This window comes from Stenella coeruleoalba (assembly GCF_951394435.1).
Source record: "Stenella coeruleoalba genome assembly, chromosome: 3".
NCBI lineage: Eukaryota > Metazoa > Chordata > Mammalia > Artiodactyla > Delphinidae > Stenella > Stenella coeruleoalba.
Genome location: NC_137148.1, coordinates 153,301,540 through 153,326,865, shown reverse-complemented (window position 1 = coordinate 153,326,865; position 25,326 = coordinate 153,301,540). Strand labels below are relative to the sequence as shown.

General features: G+C 40.8%; 1 protein-coding gene across 2 annotated transcripts; it reads right to left on the bottom strand.

The window, feature by feature from the left end:
* Positions 1-12,876: 12,876 nt before the first annotated feature.
* LOC307183561 (UDP-N-acetylglucosamine--peptide N-acetylglucosaminyltransferase 110 kDa subunit-like) lies at positions 12,877-21,988 on the bottom strand (the record flags this gene model as incomplete). 2 transcript variants are annotated; one of them, XM_079916256.1, is made up of 3 exons in its annotated part: positions 12,877-17,064; positions 17,813-17,857; positions 18,591-21,988. In XM_079916256.1, one exon carries the CDS (start codon positions 21,986-21,988, stop codon positions 18,848-18,850), a length of 3,141 nt encoding a protein of 1,046 aa, XP_079772382.1. In that variant the 3' UTR covers positions 12,877-17,064; positions 17,813-17,857; positions 18,591-18,847. The 2 variants fall into 2 exon arrangements, with proteins under 2 accessions (XP_079772382.1, XP_079772383.1); XM_079916257.1 differs by having other exon boundaries at positions 17,813-17,829.
* Between the last annotated feature and the right edge of the window lie 3,338 nt (positions 21,989-25,326).

Genomic DNA, 25,326 nt, shown 5'->3' with positions numbered 1-25,326 from the left:
ACCTCGAGTGATTACTACATGTCAGACACAGTTCTAAGACACAGAATAAGGGATAAGAAAGGTAACAACAACCTCTGTCACTGTGGGGCTTGAGTTCTTTGGGAAGAATTTCATCTAAATACAAATAGACACAAAAGATAATATTTGTTTTTATTATTACCCTGTGAAAGAAGTAAGGTAATCTGATAAATTGGGACTAAGTTAGGCTAGTAGGACAATCAAGGAAAAAATATCTTTAAGAGATGAGTGCCAAAGAATAGAAAGGAATCATTTATGGAAAATTTTTCTGGAAATAATATTTCCAAAACATGGGAACAGCCAATACAAAGGCTCTGAGGCAAGATGAAGCTTAACTACAATCAAGGAACAAAAAGAAGCTAAAAGGTTAGGTCAGGAGATAACCACACAAATTTACACCAGCTGGTCCCTAACTTCAAGACTACGTGGATATATTCTTGAGGTGAGTTAGATGTATATATCATCCAAAAAACAAAAAAAGTTCACTCGAAAATTACCCTGAAAATTCTGAGTGAGACTCTTGACAACGGCACCACCATCTTAAAGGTCACAGCCATCATTCTCCACAGCTTCACTCTGGCCATCACTTGCAGGCATTTAACGGGGGTGTTTAATATCCGCTCTAAAATATTGTGCAGGAAGCACAAACATCCTAGCATGTCTGCACAGTGCATCTAGTGTCTCGAAATTGAAAATTGGCTGGAGCTCACCCTGCTGACAGCTTTGCCAGCAGTCCAGCATTTAAAGACCTGAGTTCCTGTCCCTTCATCTGGAGTTGTATGTCTCTCACTGAACACACTTCCAACAGTATGTCAACACACTTCTGTGATTCTTTTGATAAGTGAACGTGCAGGTGTATGTTTGACTCTGCCAGGGACTGTGTCCATATCTGGTGTTTATTGCTAAAACAGACATCTTTGAGTATTTGAATCATGGCATATGCCATATTTACTCTTGTGTGAGTAGGCCAATTTTCCTCCAGCTAAAGATTTCTCCCTGCTTACTCCTCCACTTTCCCCCATTGCCCATGCTAAATAATTCAGCTCACTACTCCAGAAGTGACTGTGAGTCACCCAACCCATCTATATTCTTTCAGGGTTAGAGAGGTCAAAACATGAAGAAAAAGGAGTCGACATGCAACAGACATAGAGAAAAACTCTGAAAAACTCTCAACAGATTAAAATAATCACTTCGACTGTACCAAGATTTCATTTTTATTTTGATCTCATTTCCTGGAAAAGGCACACAATTTGGGAAGACTAGTTAGGCAAGGGAGTGAACAATTCATTGCAGCTAGCCTGTTTCTAAAGTCTGCTCTGAAGCTCAGGTTTTGAAACCTTTGCAATTATGAACTGGAAATCCATGTGTTACATAATGCATTTCTGGAAAGATGCCCATGACACATATGTGCTCTACAAAGCTCTAATACTAACATTAATCTAATGAATGGTATGTTACAAAAGTGAATTGTGTTCATCCTAATGGAAAGCATATTTTCTGAGCAAAGCTTGTGGACTGGAATAGCCAAAAAAGAATCCATCCCCTAAAGAGAGCTTCCAGCTAGCGCGTCAACCAATAAGATAAGTTGGTGCACCTTCACAGAATGCTGCTTTCTGTTGTCCAGGGGAAAGCATTTTCTAAATCTTGTGCAGGTGTCTGAGAGAGACTACCTAAAAGGAAAGAAACTGAATTCTCCTGTTTGAGCCTCTGGATGACTCTTTTCATATAGAAGCTTGTTTTTTAATATCAGTTCAGTTTTCAAATGCAGCAAACTCCAAGCCCCTGTTTATCCCAGGGGGTTAATTGGGTTAAACTTGATCCATCACATTGTGACTGCCCTCATATTTTACTCCAAAAGGCATAGCATCTTTTATTTATAGTGATCTTCATATTCATTTCTCAACTGAGGCATGCATTTCAGGGTGAGCTTGCATTGATCTCTAATCTTTTTTTTTCTCTCTCTTTGTAACGTATACTTTTTGGGTCTTAAGAAATAGCTCTGATAGAAGTTTGTTTTTTTGTTCTTTTTTAAGGAAAAGCAAGAGTTTGAGATTGCTGATTTCTTTTTAACCTCCTGAAGAGACAATCAGCCTTTGTCACCCAGTAGGTGACTTGGCTTTAAATAAAATCTGCATCCCACTATTTTTTTAAGTGCATTTGTCTTCAAGAGATGGAGCCTGACTTGAATGTTTCATGTAGCTTACTTCTGATTATTAACAGGTGAGAATGAGGACGGATCTAAAGAGAGGCTTAAATGACGTAGGAGATGAGAAATGCTCTTTTCCAATGACAAATGAGTTCGTGGGTAGAACCTAGAGTCAAGGCCAATAGATGCATAATTGCATTTTAAGGACTCTAAATCCCACCTAGTTGTCCTGAGAAGCAGCCAGAAGGAACCGCAAGTCAAGGTGGAGACATAACTCAGCTGTGCGGTGCGGCCACCACAGCAGCCCCGTGTCCCCTATCTCACGCTGTCAGTAGGGGTGGAGTCCAATTTACAGCTGCACATCCCAGGACTCAGTCACTTTGGGGTTGAGCCATGCAGATTAATGCACACCCATCGTGCACCAGAGCCAGCAGTTGAATTCAGGCTTTTAGAATCAAACGAAATTAAGCCATGACTCTTCAACTTCAGCTCCCATTTCGAGGTCAAGTTGCTCCCCTTAAGGCCTCAGCCAGTGTTCTCCTAATACAAGCGGCATTTTTCTTTTCTTTCCCAAAGTCCTTCTTGGGCTCCACATATCTTTTTGAGTCTGATCATCTGTTCCGTTTCCTCTTCCCCAGGAGAAAGGTGGGTAATGACCTCTGTTATGCTTCAGAAGCAAAGGTGCTCTGCAAATATCTGTCTAAAGTTATTATCACGCTGCACGTAGATCTTTGGTCTTGAGTGCATATTAAGAAATACCCTCATCTTTCACTGTTTCTGGCATGATTACAAATTAGCGCTCTTCTAAGGGAAGGCCTAGAGAGCACAAAAATGATAGCTTTATGAAGAGACTTTGTGATAGGAGATAGCTTGATAAAAAGGATTGAGCATTGGAACTCGGGTCCATTAGCAGCTCCGTCACTGGCTAGCTGCAAATATTTGAGCAAACCACTTAACTCTCTGGTCCTCAGTTTCCTCACGTAAAATAAGGTGTCTAGGGATGAATAATTTCTGCCATTTCTTCTAGCCCTGAGACACTCTGACACAGAAAAGAGAACGAAAACTATTTTGTTAAGTCTTTCTCTAGTAAGAGATCCTTGCCACATTCCAGCACCATCTCTCTTTCTCAGACTGGATTTCCAGCAAGGTGGTGGAAGGCCCTTACTGGGCTAATTTACTTTGCTTTTGGTTTAGATTCCTCTGGCACATTGTGTCCAGCCTGAATATTTTACATGGTAAGCCATATCATCTTTTATCTTTTATTTATAGTGATCCTCATATTAATTTCTCAATAGCAGCTCGTGAGGCAGGAGGGACAAGTCATTGATCTTCCAATTTATCTGCTACTCTTACATATCCTGAGGTCGAGGCAGCCTGGGGAGATTGATGGAGCCCTGGCACCTGCCCAGCATCTGTGTGTTCCTCATGCATGAAAATCAACCACAGGAAACCGAAATTCGACAACTGGCAGCAATATCAGCCACCTCTGTACTAAATATAACAGGCCATTCTTTAATAATTGAACGGGTGTCTGGGATTCGGCAATGAAAAAGGGCCTGTACGAGAGCGCCAGTGGAATTCTGGACTGGCCAGAAGCTGGTAGATTTGGGGAGGGGGGTGGAAGTGGGGAGGCTGTTTGCAGATGTCAGCTTCTCATACGGCAAACATTCTTATTCCTCGATTCTCAAGCAAGTCACGATATAGAGTAAGCAATACTTCCTTCACTTTTTGTAAAGCCAAATCCTTTTTATGAAATATTTTTTTAAATTCTGCGAGAAAAACAACAGATCCCCCTCAGGTCATGTTATTGCCCAACAATGGGAAAGGAAATGGTCCATGGAGCTGCATACACTACACTGGTCACCGATCCCAGGTGAACAGTTGTGGCCAGAGCTCCGAATCACTTACAGGTCCTCACAGGGACAAACCACTAATCAGTTCTTAAAGGAAGGTCCTCATTCCTTGTCATGGCTGAGCAGCGGCTTCCATCAGGCCTCCCTGTGGTCTCACTTGTCTCGAGCCCCCGACAGCAGGTTAACCCTGAGCTGGTTACCTCTTCCCACTGCCTGCTCCTCAGGTAACCTGTCCTGTTAAGCTCAGGTGTTGCAGACTTATTTGATCATCAGCTTCGTGTCTGTCTCGATGAAACCCACCCGCTGAGGCTTAGCTCTCTCTTTCATAATCTGTGGCTGGGGAAACAGGTGCTAAATGTGAAGGCAGAGTTTCCCGTGTGAGGCCACATATATGATGTTGTGGTGGCAGGTCATCAAAGAGCCCACGTGTGGGGCTGATGTGGAGCTGTGTGCAAGCAGAGCTTCCCCATCACCAGCCTGTAAACTACCCTGTGCCCTTGGTTATTACACAGCATGCATACTGTATAGACACACATATTATCTCTGCTTTTTTTTTTTTTATAATAGAGTGATTAATGATGTCCTCCAGGGCTAAACTGGAGGGTCAAGCTGCTCAGAAATTTCAGGCAAGCATTGCCAGGAAACTGTTTACATCGAACAAAAGGTGTTACGAAGATTTGGAGTGTACATGGTGTTTGAGCAATGTTATGATTTTCACGGATGGAGCCTCACAAAGGGTTCCGCCCAGTGTGCACTTTCTCTTCCACTGATAAACAGAGGCTGAGTGGATCCCTTTGAGCGTTGAAATCACAATAAATATATCAGATGACTAATCTCATCTAGGACCATTGTCTGATATAAATAGACAATAAAAATATAGAATTCTTCTAGCAGGTTTGAACCCTTTATACATTTCTTGATTTTGATTCTCTTTGCTCCTTGAATTTAAATACCATTTTCCTTTTTGTTCTCTAATCAGGCTTCATTCCACAGTCATTTATAGGTATTGATACATAAAAATTCAAGTGGAAACTAATTCCTCAACAAAAACGAAGACATATAAAATGTCATATCATCTTGTGCAAAGCAGGTCAGACTCACTCAAGATGATGAGCATATTTTCCGGACAGCACCTCACCCAGTGTTATTATTAGCAGTGTGGTAGAAACAGGAGGAAGAATAATATAATAAAGTAGTAGTAATGATAGTGTGTGCTCCTACGGCACACGACCATCTTCAAAACCTCTGTAAGTGCATTGTTTCCCTTGACCTTCAAAATAATCCTATATGTTAGGCAGGCCTGGTGTTCTGATTCCCATTTTGTAGATGAGGAAACTAAATTCCAGAGATATTAAAGCAATTCACCCAACTAAGAAGCCCAAGAATCAGGGTCTCTAAGTACAGGTCTAGGCTCCTCCTCATGGACTGGTGAGACATAAAGTAACAACACTAATAATCGAGAAAGAAACCAAGAACAGCACATCCCCAGAACTCTCCTGGCAGGAGGAGTTTGAAGGTAGCTATTGTTGCATGAGGTTTATTAGAAACTAAACAAGAATTCTGGGTTTCAGTAAAATGTGTCAATCCATGGGGTAAAGTGTAGGTAATTACAAAATGGAATCCATAAGATGTCATACAATTTGAAATTTGCCTGAAAATAATTCATATTTGGAGAAGTAAAGGCCAGATATGTCTTGAAACTGTTTAAAAACATAATCCCTAAAGATGTATCCTGCTTGCCTGTGTTTTATAGCCTTAGCTGCAGAGATTATGTGAACTCTTTGGCTGTTCCCATCTAAAATACTATTTTTTATGAGAGGAGCACTGCAACCTATGACTATTTTATGGAAGCAGAGTTCTGGAGTATTTGGGGCCCATACACAGGAAAATCACTTCATAGTAAGCACATGAATGAGGAATAATGTAGTGTGGAGGGTCAGGATAATTGATGTCAGTCATGAGGAAGGGGGTACTTTCCAGCCATAACTCTCCCTGCTGGGAGACTGTCCATTTCTAGGTGCCTGCTCAGCACTGGCTTCATGCAGTAGAGCTCAGAGGCCCTGCGGGGGAGGGGGGGGTGGAGGGGTGGGGTGAGGGAGGTCAACCTGGTGCTGGACCTGTAAAAACCTTCTCTCTACCTCTGAGAATCAGGAGTATCAGGTGAATGATTTAGGCAGCCAGAGGTTTCTACTCAGTAAAAGTTCAACCATGTTAGCAAATCTTTGAAGCGTGACCAATAAAAATACATAAAATGGCTGGATACAAGTGTGCAAACAGCCTAAGCTTACTGCACACACAATTATCTTTGGTTTATTTACATGCCCTTCCTTAAGATGCAGCCTGATGTTACCAAATGAACAAACTGTAAACATGCCAAAGTGAATCAAGCGGTATAGAGACAAAAAACGAGAAAAGTGATAATACAAATTCAAATGATAAAGAACAAACTCGATGTGCCTTTAAAATGGCCAAGTAGTCCCTGAAGAAGAAAATGAATGAAGAATTCTAAGGCAGAACAGCAAGAAAGAGTGTTTACTACCACTAAGAATATTAATAAGAACCTGAATCACTGGTTATTTAGGAACTCAGTAAATTTTCTTTATCTGAACGAAAAGCTACCTAACATAAATCCCAGAACTGTGGAGAAACATGCTTGTCAAACCTTTGCAACAGCTTGGGACTCTCTTATATAAACTTTGGGAGACTATTAAACTTGAAGTAGAAAGCCCTTTGAAAATAGATACTTATCTGTTCTAGCATATTCATCCCCTGTAGGACAGTTGTGATTCAAAGAAAATTAAATACTGATTTTTTTTTTAAAGTAGAGAAAACACAGCACTTCAAAAGGCTTAAATCTGGAAGCATTTCAAATATGAGGTTTAAGATTACTAGTACAGTTGCCTAATCTCCTAATTACTTGAGAATGAGGGCACTTTTATGTATCTCTCTTTTTGGAATCACTGGAAATATCAATTAAACATAATAAATTAAGAGAATCTCCCTTGGGATATGAGATCATATTATATAAATGATGACCTTCTGCCAATGGTTAACAATTCTTCTTTATTCAATCCAGAGAGGTTTCCTAAGCCCAAGAAATTTGGTAGCAATAGTTTAGGGGTCTTTTAAGCATTTAAGAGATGCTACAATCATTAGAACTGCATTTATCTTTGAAAAAAGATGATTTCTGTATATGTCATGTTTACCATAGTGACACCAACAAAATCTTTCAATCTCCACAGAGAACTTCCAATTTTCTTTCCCTCCTGCTCTTGCTATGTTTGCACAGTCTCACTGTGCATGAAGCGTTGAGAAGGTATCTCACCAGAGTCACCAGCAGCCACAGGCAAACCACTTATCACCAGATACCACTGTTGCCATTGGGTATCAGTGCAACCAGAGACATGTACTAGAGCCTCTGATGGGTTACAGTGGGGCTGGGATCCTCAAGCACAATGAAGCCATAGAGGTTCTGGGTAGATGTAAGGTAAGTTTTATTTTCTCCTTTCCTACAACATGTTGCTAGAGGGATATCAAAAACTATTGCTGAAATACCAGTGAATCCTTTTTTTTTTTAACCTTTTATTAAGAGTCCCATCTCTTTTAAGAACCGGGATATATTTTTTGAGGGAAATAAAATATAGGAAAATTCAACTGACAGAGATCATACTGTACTTGACTTTTCTGTTCTTTGCTACATTTATTTGTTGAGACACACGTCTGTTCTTAGCCTTTTTTTAATGGCTCTGTTAAATAGAATGGACACAGTACACTGCACAAACTTAAAGACAATTTAAGTTCTGAAATATGCATATACCCAAGGAACTGCCAACACAATCAAGAAAAGGAACATATCCATCACTTGCAAGTGTTTTTATGCCTCATTCATAAAGCCCCTTTTTATCCACACATTCCACCCCTTCACTGATATGCTTTCTATCGTTAGACATGTGTTTGCATTTTTCTATATTCTTGTGTGGTTTGCCCCTGGGGTGGATTACCATAGTGGGGGGATATTTGAGCCTTTCCCCAAGTCATTAAAAAACCTCCAGAGAGTAGCCCCTTGTCCTCTCCAGGGAGTGGGGGGAAAGGATCTTTAATCATAACAATCCTGGGGGGAGAAATCTCAGAAATAAGACATCTGCTTCTGTGCCTTGTTGTTTTGCAGAATAGCAATGATTGCTTTAGCAGCTTCTATTGCCATGTGTGTACAATAAGTAAATGAACATAAAATTGAATGAACGCATAAAAGAAGGATAAACCCACCCAGCTTAACAAATCCACTCTCTCACCTGCTGTGCCCTGACACATGAAAGAAAGATTCACGGGATCATAAGGATTAATAAAATAACAGTCTCTGTTAACAATATTGACAGGAGGTATAAGGATAATTTGTCTGATGTGGGACCAACAGCTTAACTGCTTAATTCTTTTCTTTTTTTTTTTTAAGGGCAATTCATTCATTTATTGTTTAAAGATTGCAAGACAACATCTGAATTTCTGTAGCACAATTTAAATGTTTTACTTTTTTGATAAAGCAGAGTATAATAGAAAAAACAATTAGTTTCCAGTAATATCTATATCTCTATTCAGAATTAAGTCTTCCACAGACATGTAACCTGGAAACAGAAGCCTGTTACAATAAGCAAAGCTTCAACAGAGCTGCCACTTTTCGGGCCAGGGAAAAGTTCATCCTTATAGGAGGAGGATGTGCTATGTAAAATGGCTGCAAGGTCACAGCCTTGAGGGCGCTGGAAGTCTATTATCCTATCCCACATTAAGTAGTTTGGTGAACTTCCAACGTCCGTTCATCTGCAACCAAGCTGGCAAACTTTAACTGATATTTCAAGCAGGTAAAAAATAAATTAAAAGAAATCCTTACACTGATGTTCCTTGATTTACACTGTTAAATGGTTCATTAACATGTAATTCTGGCTAAGAATTACATTTGAGACTCCTTGCTCAGATTTTGGTTAACAGTACAAATCTTTCAGAAATTCAAGTTCTTATTAATCAATAATTTGTCAGCTAGGATACATTCAGGCATCAGCTGCAACTACAGAATAGGTGCACTGCCTCAGCGCTTTGGAAAGACATAATCTAGAACACTACTAGCAGACAAAATATCTGTTACTAGACAGCACAGGTGCAGTACAGCAAGACAAAAACATATATTCATGTGTGCTGGGGACCAGACGGAGAAAGAGGATTTCACCGCCCAGGGTCAGAAGGGAAGGGGTAAGGAACTGAAGTAGCACCGACGAATGGGGTCAGAAGGACCAAGACAACTGATGGCTGCAAGGCAAATTTTATTATGCTACAGTTGCAGATTATCTAGACTAGAAAAGGGAAGGCTGCCAGATGGTGGTTTACATTAACCTACAGACTGTCTCGGCTCAAGGTTAACTTCTCTGGGAGGAAACCCATAAACCCAGAAGCATCAAAAATAACCTGCATGTGCAGGGGGGAGACAGCTTTGCTTGTCTCATTTTACATTCTTTCTGATCTCTGGGCCCTGGTGATTTATCTCCCATGGAATGGAACAAGGAGGGGAACAAGTAGGGACAGTCCTTTCGAGCAGTGGCGGCATGGCTGGCATGTCTGTAGCCTGCTCTCAAGGCTGACTGCTTCCCACAGGTCCCCCTTTTTTATTTTTTAACTTTTGCTGCAAAATAATTCCATGAAGTTTAGTGCCGAGAGTAGTGTACTGTTGCATGAGGATACGAAACAGACATGAGAAGATTACTATAAATAATAGACAAATTATGGCCAGGGTAATAAATCCTGACAACCTTCCGGTAATCCAAGACTGAGGGTTTAACCACTTTAAATGATCCAGTGAAGTTTGAATTACATCTTCTGGCGAACTATCATCAAGATGTGCATTTTGTATATCCTGAATTTCAGCATTTAATTTCTTAAGATCAAGACTAATATTTATCTGACCAAACACTCAGCAGATGCATTTTTACTTTTTCCCATTCCCAAATAAAGTCATTGTACTTTTAAGGAGTAACACACATCCATGTATACTTTGCATGACAAGCTAAACGCATCCTCAATTTTAATGCTGCCGTCTGATCTCCCATCCCCAAAATTGCATTTTTAAATTCATCTAACTTGTTATTAATCTGTAAATCTATGTGACTTTGTAAAGATAAAGCAAGACTGGTATGTTGAGATAACTGATTAGCAAAGTGAGCATGATGAATACTCCGTGAAAGAACAAGACCGGCAGTAGCCGCGGTAGCAGACAGAGCAGCCGAGGCAAGTAAACTTACTATTAGCCACCCAAGAAAGCGTCTCCTTCTCTGCAAGGCTTTAGAGAGTTCCACCCATGCCTGTACTCCAGTATCTTCATACCAAGGTTCTCTCAGATGTACAGGCACCACAACATATATGGGTTGCTTTAGTATAAGCACAGATTGCGTTCCTGCAGAAGGGAACATACAACTGCTAAAAATACAATTAACACAGCTAATATTATATCCCCCTTTGGAAGAATTACCAATGTTAATAGAACCACACAAAAGTGTATATGGAGGAGCAACACAAGTTCTAACAGGTGTATTGGAATAAGTTAGAGCTAGTTTCCATATATCCCAGTTCTTTTGAAATGTGATAAACCTATCTATGATGGGAATAGAAGAGATAAGAAATGACATCTTGGTATAATCTATAGTACACCATATTTGGTTATTATTCCAAGATGCATTGCAATGTTCAAAATTGGATCCAGGAAAGTTAACGGTCATAAAGGGAGGAAATTGATTTTTTGATTTTCTCTTAAGAATAGTAACCTTATGTCCAGCTATAAGTATCCCTTGTCCTCCAAGTAAACGCTTCATACAGAAATAATTTCCTGAATCTTCACCTGTAACCTTGGCTATAGTAATAGCGGAATCCCTAAGTGGTGAGGTGTATGAGATTCGACCTCTAATATTAATAGGTTGCCCATTTTATACCAAATGATGGTATCCTTAAGATCCTCTCGTCGGTTGGTAGCCGGGCATGTAAGAGTAATGTTGGTTCCTGTAAAACGAAGGATGCCTGGAGAGCCGGACAAACTAATTGATTGATCCGTTCCCTCATAAACATCTGTATGCTCATAACTAATAGCCTTTACACATCCAGTTTCCAGATTCAATGGGCTAAGAAAGACAGGATGGGTACTAAACCAGTTAGTATAATTTACAGACATATTGGTTTGTTTTATATTCCCAATAAGAGGCCCATAAACAGTTATCATTGTAAAATACAGGAAACTCTGCTTCAGACCAAGATATGGGTTGTAATAGTGGAGGATCAGGTACATAGGCCCAGTAAGTTGCTGCATTAACAGAGGGAACACGTGAAATGGTTGCCAACATAACCAAAAATAAAGTTACAGGTGTAACAGGATTATTCTATTGTTTCACTGACTCTTGAGCTCATGAAACCAGTTGTTTAATTTGTCCCCAAGTTGGAACATCACTCCTTTGAGTCGTCCTGGCAAGTGGTCTTCTCTTCCTCTTCTCTTTCTGAATCAACACTGTCAAATTTTCGAGAGAGATGCAGAGCTTCTTCATCTTCTGAACTAGTTGTGAGCTGTGGCGAGCCATCTATTTGCTTGACTAAGCGCTCAGGAAGCCAGCAAGGTCCAGGCGCTGATCTGGGAAAGATACACACGTGACCACGTCCCCAAATCAACACAGGATCAGGACCACGCCAAGTGCTGGTTAACGGATCTTTCCAGAGGACCTCCGGAGATTGAGAGGCCAATCTTGGCTCAGCCACCAACCTTTCCCCTGCAGAACAGCCAAATTTGTCAACAGTGAGAACATTTAAAATAAACAGAGCATGATTTATAAGGTTATGTGGCGTTGTTCTATACAATTCCCCCCTTTTTATTTTTTCAATAGTTAGCTTTAAAGATCTATTTGCACGTTCTATAATACCTTGTCCTTGAGGGTTATATGGAATGCCTGTAATATGGGTAATTCTGTAATGAATTACAAAATGTTGCAAAAGCAGCGGGCCCATTATCTGTTTTAATAATTTTGGGAAGGTTCATGAAAGCAAAACAGTGTAATAAATGATAACATGTTTAGTAGCTTCTCTGGTCTGTGCTGTAGCACAGAGGAAACCAGAGTAAGTATCGATAGTGACACGAACAAACTGTAATTTCCCAAAAGACGGGATATGAGTAACATCCATTTGCCATAAATGTCTAGGTAATAATCCACGAGGATTAACAACATAATGTGGAACAGGAAGGTGAGGTAAGCATTGTGGGCATTGCTTAACAATTTGTCGGGCGGCTTCACGAGTAAGGGAAAATTGTGCGTGTAATGTAGCCGCCGACTGACGGTGTAAAGCGTGCAACGGCTGTGCTGCTTGTGAAGCAGTTTGATCATAACTTACCATAATATGAGGGTGTCCAGGACATGGACCATGAGTATCAAGAGTATGAAGATAATGAATGCAGTACATTAGCCATTCTTGACAGCATGACGAACGGAAAGGAGGAGTACGGTAAATTGGGACCTGTCCTGCTTTAGGGAAAAGAGATTGAGGAGGAGGAGTAACTTCAACTCTATTCTTGGGAGGAAAATGTACAGGATAAAGATCACGTTTAGATCGAGTTAAAACATCTGCAGTCGCATTAAGTTTAGTCAATGGACCAGGCAAGTTAGAATGAGCACGGATATACAGACCTGCAACGGGACCATCATGGGAACGAATAAGCTGTTGAAGCAAACGAAAAGAGGATGATAATTCAGGGTTATTAGTATGTCCTATGGTCGCAGTCTGCAGAAGAAATCATAAGCTAATAAGATATTTACTATCAGAAAACAAATTAAAGACATAGAAGGCAAATGTTTAAAAGACATAATGACAGCATACAGTTCAACACGTTGAGCTGAAGTCAAGGAAGTTTCTTTAATGAGGTTTGTTCCGTCGTCAATGATTACAGTAGCCACTCCTGAAGAAGAACCGTCCGTAAAAACCAAAGGTACATGAGGAACAGGCTGTTGCCTAATTATAGAAGGAAAGATATGAGTTAAGTTTGCTGAACTGGATCAATTTATCAGCAGGGTAATGGCGTTCCAAGGTACCTGAAAATCCTGCAAGAGCAAGACCCCATTCATTACTATGTTGAAAAAGCCAATTTTGTTGACTAACTGAATAAGGGATAATAATTTGAGAAGGTTCTATACTTATAGGTTGTAAGCATCTAGTTCTACCTTGCATTACTAAATTATTAATAAGTTCATAATAAGGGTTAATAACTTTAGAGGGTGTAGTTTTCATATGAATCTATTCAATAATTCCAACAGTTTGCCATAAGATGGCAGTAGGCACATGAGGAGTTGGACAAATTATTAAGAAAATTGGAAGGTGAGTATGAATTCTAGTTAATTGTGTAGAACTGATAGATCTATTGACTATTTGTAAAGCTTGAAATCCTTCTGGAGTCATAGAGCGTGAAGAAGAAGGATCTGAGTCACCTTTAAGAATATCAAACAAAGGCTGTAATTGAGCAGTAGTAAGTTTTAAGGAAGGCCTTAGCCAATTAATATCTCCAAGTAATTTTTGTAAAGCATTTAATGTTTTTAAATTATCAACTCGAATTTGCAGTTTTTGAGGCCTAATAGTAGTGTTATCAATATATTTTCCCAAATATAAAAATGGAGATTGTCTTTGAATTTTTTTGAGGCAGTGACCAAGCCAAATGATTGTAAGGACTGTTGTAAAAATTGAAAAGCAGTCTCTAATAAAGAAATATTATCAGTGGCTAAAAGTATATCATCCATATAATGTATGAGATATAACGATGGAAACCTTTTTCTCACAGGAGTCAAGGCCTGAGCCACATATTTTTGGCATAATGTAGGACTATTTGCCATGCCCTGAGGCAATACTTTCCATTGAAATCTCCTCATGGCTTCCTTAAAATTTAAGGAAGGCAAGCTAAAAGCAAAATGTTTTCTATCTTCAGGAAACAAAGGAATAGTGAAAAAACAATCTTTTAACTCTATAACTAAAAGATGATAATTATGTGGTATGGCTGTTGGAGAGGGTAGGCCTGGTTGAAGAGCTCCCATTATTAGCATAGTTTTATTAACAGCTCTTAGATCCTGTAATAACCTATATTTTCCAGATTTTTTCTTGATAATAAAAATAGGAGTATTCCAAGGACTACTGGAAATTTCTAAATGCCCTAATTGTTCCAGTACTGATTGTTCTGCAGCTTCTAATTTCTCCTTTGTGAGGGGCCATTGGTCCACCCATACAGGGTCATCAGTCAGCCAAGTAATTGGATCAGCAGTGAGTGGAGGAGAATCCAAGGCTCCTAAGAAAAACCCAAACCTTGTCTATCATTTTTTATTTTCACATCAATAGGATGGACAGTTCCTTGTTGATTTGTTCCCAGCCCTTTTGTGGGAAGAAATCCTTGATCCAACATCATATTAGAGACTTGAGAATTTGGGACTATAAAGTAATACTCCCATTTCTTTTAATATATCTCGGCCCCAGAGGTTTAAAGGCAGCCCAGGCAAAACATAAGGCTGGAAGTATCCTGAATGGCCCTCACTATCTTGCCATAATAATAACTGACTACTTTGCATAGGAGAAGAACTTTGTCCTATTCCGTGAAGTTCTGTAATAGTAGGACTAATGGGCCAACGTTTAGGCCAGTGTATCTGCGTCATAACAGAGACATCAGCTCCAGTGTCTAACAAACCTGAAAAAACCTTTCCATTAATGGTTCATTTCATTTCTGGACGTTCTTTCCCTATCTTCTGAATCCAGTAGGCAGCATTAGACGATCCAAAAGCCTTTGTTTCTCTCTTTTGATGTTGTAAAATTTGTCCATGAAGTACAAAGGGCAAAAGTAGCAATTGTGCAATTTTATCACCAGGAGAAATAATTGTTGTATTTTTAATAGTTTGTGCCATGACTTTTATTTCTCCTTCATAGTCAGAATCTGTGACTCCTGGCATAATAGTTAAACCTTTCATGGTGACACTACTTCTTCCCAATAATAGTCCCATCAAACCCTTGGGTAAAGGTCCACAGATGCCCGTAGAGAGGGCCTGAGGACCCATTTCAGGAGTTAATGCATATCGGGCGGAGGTACTGAGCTCCAGTCCTGCGCTTCCTGGTGTTGCTCTGGAGAGCGAGGATATTGTATGTTTCTGTTTTTGGTTAATGTCTGATTGATAATTTGAGGAGGATACACAGACATTGCCCTTATTATTTGTTGGGGCCAGGGAAGGCCCCGGGAGGAGTTTCCCGACAGTGGTGGCCCATCCTTGTGGGCCACCGAGCAACAATCTTGTGCCCAATGTTTTCCCCTATTGCATTTAGGGCATAAACCAGGGATTTTCTGACCATCTGGAGGTTTCTGAGTAGGGAAGGAAGGACTAGGGTTAGAATTAAAAGATCTACATTCGCTAGCAAAATGACCTGCCTTTCCGCATTTAAAACAAGTCTTCGTTTTCTTTTGATTGTTTTTAAACCCCACTTTAGTTAATGCTGCAGCCACAGCAGCACCCTGTATATAAGTAGGCCCAATGTCTGCACAAAGGCGAATATAATCCTCCAATGTTCCCCGTTTTCTCCAAGGTCGAATCGCAGCCTGAGACACATTATTAGCATTCTCAAAAGCAAGTTGCTTAACTACAATTGTACCAGTGAGTCCGTCCACAAGGAGTCTCCCCACTGCCTGTGACAACCTATCTACAAAATCAGCATATGGTTCATCAGGTCCCTGTCTAATTGTTGAAAGATCCTCAGTTTTGTGTGTAGAAGGTCATTTCCTCCAGGCTTGTAATGCCAAATGATTTATTTGAGGATAAGCAACAAAGGGATAAGTTAATTGATCTTGCAAAGAAAGATACTGTCCTTCCCCAATCAGCATATGATAATCAACTGGAATATTATGGGCAGCATTCTTTTCTGCTTGTTCAGCAGCCCGTTCATAAAAATCAAACTTCCATATTAAATAATCTCCACCATTTAAACAAGCTCGTGCAATAGACTTCCAATCAGCGGGGGGAAGAGCTTCTCCTGTCAACCATAGCAGCAGTAAAAGGAGCAGTGGGCCCATATTGAGCACAGGCAGATTTTCAATCTTTCAAAACTTTCAAAGGGAGAGCCTGATGCTCCCTAGTAGCTTGTTGAGGATTATTAGGACCAGGTCTTTCTATGACGGGACAACAGAAAATAGGATCTTCTCCTCGTTTTATGGCTCCTTGTACAGCGCGCTGCAAGGGACTCAGCATTTTTACAGATGTAGATTTTTGAGCAAGACAGTCCTTATTAACCTGCAGCTTTTTCACTGACTTATCTATCACAGCCATTAGAAAACCATCCTCAGGATAGTTCTCTCTTTTATGTTTACAAGCCTCATCTGTTAAGTCAAAATGTTCCTCTTCATCTAAACTATTTAAATTAATTAGCTCTTTCGGTTTAGGAAGTGGCGACACAGTAGCTGATAATACAGTCTCTCCTTCTGTCAGAGGCTTATGTTTTTCTGACTTTACATTCAAATCAACACTATCATGAGAAGCAGCTAAACATATTTTTATCAGATTCCACAAACTATATGTAACAACAGGAGTATGAGTAGGCCCTCGAGACTCTTAATAATTTTTTAAATCTTCTCCAACTTTCTGCCAGATTTCTATGTCAACAGAGCCGCCATCAGGAAACCAGGGAGATACACCATGGATATGATGTAAAAATTCAGTCAACTGTGAGGTAGAAACTTTATTACCCCGAGCTTTAAGCATCGAAAGTAAAACCTGAGCAAATAATTCACACTCCTTTGAGCCCTTTGGCCCCATCTTATTTTACTTCTGACTATTGCCTTATGCCTCTATTAGTTTCACTTTTACTGGTGGCCACACATATTTTGCATAAGGGTTCTCTTACCTGCACTTTCTTTTTCTTTTAATTGCCTTCACGCTTCAGGTCCCTGTTCGAGTGCCACTTGCCGCGGACCAGCCGGAGAAAGAGGATCTCACCGCCCAGGGTCACAAGGGAAGGGGTAAGGAACTGAAAGTAGCAACGACGGATGGGGTCAGAAGGACCAAGACAACTGATGGTTGCAAGGCAAATTGTATTATGCTACAGTTGCAGATTATATAGACTAGAAATCGGAAGGCTGCCAGATGGTGGTTTACATTACCTACAGACCGTCTCGGCTCAAGGTTAACTTCCCTGGGAGGAAACCCATAAACCCAGAAGCATCAAAAATAACCTGCATGTGCAGGGGGGAGACAGCTTTGCTTGTCTCATTTTACATTCTTTCTGATCTCTGGGCCCTGGTGATTTATCTCCCATGGAATGGAATAAGGAGGGGAACAAGTAGGGACAGTCCCTTCGAGCAGCGGCCTCATGCCTGGCATGTCCTTACCTGCTCTCAAGGCTGACTGCTTCCCACACATATGTTGCCTTGTTTAAGCCTCAAGCCCTCGATCCTTTGTTGAAATACAATAATTTCACTCCTATGGTTTTCAATACCAAAAACTCAACCTCCAGGAGGGCTAAAGTCTAATTTGTACTCCAAACCAAGTAGCAGTGCAGTTCACTACTACTGAGGCTGGATCCATAAAGACTTCAAGACCACGTCCAGAAGACAAGTTATTATATATAATACCCTAGAAGGTCTGAAACATAATTATCATATACATAGCTGGTCCTTCAGAGCTTTTTACCTATAACATGTTTTTTGATGAAAGTTATTTAATGTACTGGAGATAACTGTGACTTACTGATCAAATATTTGAATACTTATACTTACCTGGGATTTCAGTTCTGCTGAAAGAAAAAGGAAGAACAGGACTCACTAAAAAAAAAAACAAACTTTAGAAATGAAAGTAAAAATCTTAACACACACTATCACTTCTGGAAGCAGCATAGAGGGGCAGTCAACGGTAAAACACTGGTGAAATAGGTCAAAACTCTGGGCCAAAAATCCATTGTCGTTATCATCAGTGACAGTACCACAACTGTGCCCTTCAGAATTAATAATCACTCCTAAGGATCTTCATTTGGCACCAGATGATGCGTTTAAGAGAAACGCTCTGGGAGGTTTTGAATCAGACTTGGTTTTTTGTTAGCCAAGTTACAGGAGAATTTTTAAAGTGGGGGGAGGGGAAGAAGGAAACGGACCAGGAAAAGAATTTAAGCCATCATCTATAAACCAACAAGGCACTGATCGTTCCAAACATTATGTCAGAAACTAAAATGACTGATATAGGCTCAAGTGGTTTATAAAACCTATAAAAAGACTACACCAGCAAAGTCCCCATTTATCTGTAGAGTTCAGAAACTAAAACAAGGAATATTATAGCTTAAAACCTTATCTCAAGAGAATCATATACACTTCACATGAATAAAAATACCTGAAACCAAACATTTTTAAAAGCTCCAATACCCCAAATATAAAGAAAAATATTAATCCAGAAGACTCAATCAATCCATGATAATCACAGAACGGCTGGGCAATCTCTATCTCCCTTCCACACTAACCATCCATCCCATGGAAGACCAAGGGAGATCAGACCTTCCACACTTACCTTCCAGACCTTCCAGACACCTGGCTGCTGCAAAATTCTATGGAGACTCCTTGTGGAACAGCAGTTTCCCATCTCTTGTGTCTCTCCCTATCATGATCATGATCATGCAGGAAGCAAGTCTGGCTGTGCTATTTCTTATCATTGTCTGTCACCCATCTGCAGCATGGTATTGTACAGATAAGGAAAAAGTAGTTCCCTTTCCCCCAGAAGGTTGAGGCTCAGGTACAGGGTAATTCTCCTGTGCACACAGTCCTTATTTAGGCCGACTCAGTGACTTCAACAGGCTTAATCATGTGATCAGGTTTGTTGCCAGCTGCGTAATGCTCCCACATCTGTAGATAGAGCCGCTCTAGGTCCATTGTGTATTGTTTGGTGTTGAACAGAGGGCTAGATGTTCTCTGCTTCCAGACTTTGCCACGAAGTTTCTTCAGGTATTCTAGATCAGTTCCCAGTTTCACAGCTATGTCTTCATATTCTTGTCTATTTTGAGCAATAAGCTCAAGACAGCCTAAACAAGTGAGCTGGGAAGCTGCAACTCGGGAAGCAAGAGTCTCTCCTGGCATAGTCACCATGGGTGTCCCTGACCAAAGGACATCCATCCCTGTGGTGTGTCCATTACAGAGTGGAGTGTCCAAGCAGACATCAGCCAGCTGGCCTCTCCGAACATGTTCCTCTTTAGGAGCAACAGGTGAAAAAATGATACGGTTCTGGGGAAGGCCCATGTTTTGTGCATACTGTTGAATATTAGGTTCTCCTACTGCTGGAAAACGCAACAGCCACAGTACACTATTGGGAACACGCTTCAGAATATTTGCCCACATCTGCAAAGTAGATGGGTCAATTTTATACAACTGATTAAAGTTACAGTACACAATGGCATCTTCCGGTAACCCGTACTGAGAACGTGTGGTTACAATAATGGTACGGGGAACCTCCTCTCCAGTGGCAGCCTTAATGTTGATCTGGGTAGTTGCCAGTCCATTGCTAAGACTGAATCCATTAATTGTTATCTGAATTTGTCCTCTGTTAATCATTTCAATAACTGCCTCTGCAATAGTATTCATAGGAATGACAGGCATATTAAGAGCTGTATTACTGCTGTCTGCATTGTCTCCTCCATCAGGACATTTCATCTTGACAATCTGCACATCTGGGAGACTATCAAGAAATGCTTTGAGGTCGATGCCATTCAGCACAATCCGATTGTCATAAATGTGCCCATTGGACTGAAAATCGATGACTGCTTTCTTCTTCAGGTGAGGGAACATATTAGCATGATCACCAATAAAGAAAGTATGGGGCATATAAGCCAGTTTCTCAGAATACTGCTCAGCAACTTCAGCAGGTGAAGTTTCCTGATCTGTGATGATATAATCCATGAAAAGCACGCCACTGGTCCCAGGGTAGCCCAGCCACATTGCCTGAATAGGAGCTGGCCTGAGAGCAAAGAGTTCATTTCGAGCACCCCTGGTATAACCATTCATATTTACAAGGATGTGTATACCATCTTGATGGATGCGATCAGCTGCTTTCCCATTGCATGGAATCTGAGAAAGATCAATGAAATGATGGGCTTCTGCCATCACCTTCGCTCGGAAGTTTGTGCCATCATCTGGGCTCAGGGCATAACAGAATACCTCAAATTTATCAGGATTGTGCATGCCTGGAATAGACTGCATAAGATGAGAAGTAGGATGATTCCCAAAGTCAGAACTCACGTATCCTACACGCAGTCGACCATCACTGAGCTTCAAGTCTTTTGGATGTTCGTACGGTGGTTTATGAAGGACACTGATCTCATCCAAGCAGAGGTTCCCGTGGCTCTCAGCAATAGCCTTCCTGAAGCCATGAGAAAGAGGATAGAGCATACTATGATGAGGCTGCACAGAAGGCAACCTATTCTTCTCCAGCTGGTCAGCCACAATGCTGACCAACTTCTTCATTCGCTCATCATAGTCTGTCCAATCACAGACAATCTGCAGGCAATGAGCCAAATCACAATAAGCGTCAGGAAAATCAGGTTCAAGCTTCAGAGCAGTGCGATAAGAAGCAATTGCTTCTGGAATATTCCCTGAATACTTGTGAATGGAAGCCAGATTGCTGTGGGCATCCGCAAGTGCAGGGTTAATCTGAATGGCACGAGTATAACACTGCAAGGCTCCCTGAACATCCTGCATCTCCTTTAGAGTGTTTCCCATGTTACAGTAGGCATCAGCAAAGGTAGGACTGATTCGAACAGCCTCCTTATAATGCATCAGAGCTTCCTGCAGTTTTCCCTGCTGCTGCAATACACTTGCTAAATTTGAATGGGCAACAGCAAACTCTGGGAAGACTTCTAATGCTTTACAATACAAGCGAACTGCCTCTTCAATGTTCCCCTGGTCTCCTTTGATATTGGCTAGGTTATTCAGAGAGTCTGCATGGGTGGGACACAGCCGCAGAGCTGTATTATAACAATCTTCTGCTTCGGCAACACTGCCCTTCTCTTCCAGAGCGTTGGCTAGGTAGCAGTAAGCATCAGGGAAATGTGGTTGCAATTCAATAGCTCGCCTGTAGGTGTCTATTGCCAGATCTATCAGGCCTTGCTCATAGTATACACAAGCCAGGTTGGCATGTACCACAGCATGATTTGGGCTCAAGCTTAGGGCACAAAGGTAAGCTGCCACAGCTCTGTCAAAAATCCGTGCGTCTTGCAAGACATTTCCTAAATTGATATAAGCATCCAGAAAACTGGGGTCAAGGGTGACAGCCTTTTCAAAGTGATGAATTGCAAGCCAAATCTCCCCTTGTGCATTGAAAACACAGCCAAGATTACTCCAAGCTACTGCAAAGTTCGGTTGCGTCTCCATTGCTTTCAAATAACATGCCTTGGCTCCTTCCAAGCGACCCAGGGCTTTGAGCAGGTTCCCCAGGTCACTGCGAACACAGTACAAATCAGGATTGCACTGAAGAGCAGAGACGTAAGCTTGTACTGCCCCTTCCATGTCGCCTGCTGCTACCAAAGCGGCTGCCAGGTTAATATAGCCATCGATGAAATCTGGTTTGAGATGCAATGCATGCCGATAATGCTCAATTGCTTCCTGCAACTGCCCTCTTTCCTTGTACACATTCCCCAAATTCGAATAGGCTTCTGCCAGAAGAGGGTTCTGTTTAATTGCCAGAGTACTAAAGTGGGCAGATCTGTCCAGCCTTCGACACTGGAAGTGTAGAGATGAAAGTAATAAAAGTACTCCAGTATTGTCTGGCTCTTGTCTCCACAGCTGCATGCAGTGTTTCTCAGCTGCCTCAAAATTTCCTGCCTGATACTCTCGATGTGCCAACTCAGCTAACCCTTGGAAGGAAAGCATACGTTTCGTTGGTTCTGTGCTGTCGGCCACGTTGCCCACAGAAGACGCCATCTGGAGCTTCTGGAGAGAGTGAGAAAAGGGGGTAATTGAGTCCCGCTGCCGCCACTACTGGCAAGAATGTTTCTAGAGGTAGCAAACACGAGGGCAGCAGCCGTACCACTGCTTTGGCAGGCTTAAGCGGCGGCGACAGTTACAGGCACCGAACCTTAGGAACTCTGGTTGGTCGTCTAACTCTCACGCTCTTGAAATCTTCATTCTTAACCCTGCCCTCTTCCACCATTTTTCTCCTAATCAGGGAATAAAAATTACCTATACACTTGCCTTAGAAGAAATCAAAAGTCAGTAGTCCAAACACTTTTCAAAATTTTGTTTTCTGCCTAGTTGGAAAGGAAATACATGATTGACTTTACTTCATCATTCATACAGTCAATGTGGAAAACATTAGGGCCGTGAATTTCAATACAGTAAGATCAGAAAATTTTAAATTGGCCTTCCCAAACCACTAATAAGTAACCGATGTTGTATATAATGCTAAAATCTTAGAGACTGAGTTTGATATTTTAAAAGTTCTGAAAGGATTAGCTAATTTCTCCTCATCATATTTCTCATGCCTCAAACCTGAGTATTACTTTTTTTAAAATAAATTTATTTATTTTTATTTTTTTATTTTTATTTTGGCTGCGCTGGGTCTTCAATGCTGCGTGCAGACTTTCTCCAGTTGCGGCGAGCGGGGGCTACTCTTTGTTGCGGTGCCCGGGCTTCTCATCACAGAAGCTTCTATTGTTGTTCCACAACTCTATGGGTTCCTTTTTAGGTCCTATGAAGAACCCTGAAATTAATTCATGTAATTATAGGTTTTTGCAAAATTGTCAAAAGTGAGATATTTTCACTTCCATCAGGTAAGACCAGCGTCTCTTTCTTTGCCAATTTTCCTTCTATCATATTCCACTATGTTGGATCATATTGGAATGGCCACAGGCTTTTTTGAAATCTGGCTAAGGAGATTTTCTTTTGTTCTGTGGTACGCGGACCTCTCACTGTTGTGGCCTCTCCCGTTGTGGAGCACAGGCTCTGGACGCACAGGCTCAGCGGCCATGGCTCACGGGCCTAGCCGCTCCGCGGCATGTGGGATCTTCCCGGACCGGGGCACGAACCCGTGTCCCCTGCATCGGCAGGTGGACTCTCAACCACTGCGCCACCAGGGAAGCCCTAAGGAGATGTTTTAAGTGAGGCTATTATGTGATTTTCAGACACCACCATATGTAATTGACTATATACTATCCCATTACAGGAATAACTTCCAGTACTCATACTGACTACTCTACTGACTTAACTAGCACAAGACACAGAAGCATAAGGACAAAAACCACCTTACAATATAGCCATGTCTTGCACTTCACAGCTCTCAAAGCATGTGCGTTTGAAGAAGAAAAAAAGAACTGAAAAGTACAAAACCAGAAGCTATTCTGTGGAAAATTATTTCAATCATCAGGCATGTGAAAGATAAGTCAAAGATTCAGTTCTCATCAATGCTTAGTCAAAACGGGAAATTTTCTTCTGTCAAGGATATACTCCAGGGGCTTCCCTGATGGCGCCGTGGTTAAGAAGCCACCTGCCAATGCAGGGGACAAGGGTTCGAGCCCTGGTCCGGGAAGATCCCACATTCCACGGAGCAACTAAGCCGGTGTGCCACAACTACGGAGCCTGCGCTCTAGAGCCCGTGAGCCACGACTACTGAGCCTGCGAGCCACAACTACTGAAGCCTGCGTGCCTAGCGCTCGTGCTCTGCAACGAGAAGCCACCGCAATGAGAAGCCTGTGTACCGCAACAAAGAGTAGCCCCCACTTCCTGCAAGTAGAGAAAGCCTGCGCACAGCAACGAAGACCCAACACAGCCAAAAATAAATAAATAAATAAATAAATAAAAGAATATACCCCATCAACAATGTGTGTAATGGAATGGTGTGAATGAGTATTTTATCAGAATCCCTGTAATGCACAAACCTATAGCAGTACTGAAATCAGTAATGCATTTATAATAGTAAATATTTATGAGGAAGTAATCCATAGAGGTTTTCTCAAAGTTAACAATGAAAATTAATGTGACATTATCAATAATAAATTGTGAAGCTGAAATAAACTTTTCTAAACTATTAATAACTAGAAGCAAATTCTAATCAACCATGTTACAAGAAATCTATGTCTATACACTACAAAGTTTATTTCTTAAAATTTTATTTCGAAAATACATAAGCTGTCGTATGAGGAGGCAGTTAAAGAATATATAGCTAAAAGAGTGGGGGGAAAGTTTTATAGAGACACATCTGGCAGTAGTTCATTTTTAAATGTCATTTTTCTAGATTTTGTGACACCTATAGTATTGATATTTGAAAGCATTTAAAAAACTGTAATTTGAAGATTTGCTACTTCCAGGTAGAATAAAATATTTGGAAGCAAAACAACGTTTCCACTGAGAAAAACAAAAAAAGCCAAATAAAATAGCCAGCATTCAATCAAAAAGTTCTAGACAAACCAAGAGATAGAATCATATGACTAAAATTCTAAGAACAGATAATACAAAAATATTTATATAAGATATTGTGTATCTTTATCAGGAAAAGTCTTTCTCAAGAAAAGACTTTAAAATCATCAGAATTAATATTATATTTTATTTGTATATTTATATATAGATATTTATATATTTATATAAAGAACTTAAAGATAAAGCCCTAGTTAAGGCAGTGACAATAGTAGCAGTGGGAGTGAAAAGAAATGGTTATATTCAAGCACATTTTGTCAGGAAAAGTCCAAGATCAAATGTCTGACTGCATACATGGGATGGATAGACGGAGTGGGAAAAATCAAAAGTTAACTATAGAGGTTCTAGTGAAGATGGGGTTGCCGTCACCCAACCCAAGGGGTTGTGATCATCCCCAAGGTCTAGGAGACTCAAAGGGAAGGTCATGGTCAGAGGCAAAGTTAATTGGTGGGAAAATAAGACTCCCAGTCTCTCCATCTCCTTATACCAGTTTTTTTTTTTAACATCTTTATTGGAGTATAATTGCTTTACAATGGTGTGTTAGTTTCTGCTTTATAACAAAGTAAATCAGTTATACATATGTCCCCATATCTCTTCCCTCTTGCATCTCTCTCCCTCCCACCCTCCCTATCCCACCCCTCTAGGTGGTCACAAAGCACCGAGCGGATCGCCCTGTGCTATGCGGCTGCTTTCCACTAGCTATCTATTCCTTACACCAGTTTTGTTTTTCTGCTCATATATGTAGCAGCATTTCATTCAAGGGGAATGTCATTGATCTGACTGGTCAAATTAAACAACATAGTTCAAGGCATATTTACAGTGGTTAGTTCCTCCACAATTTAGAAAGTCAC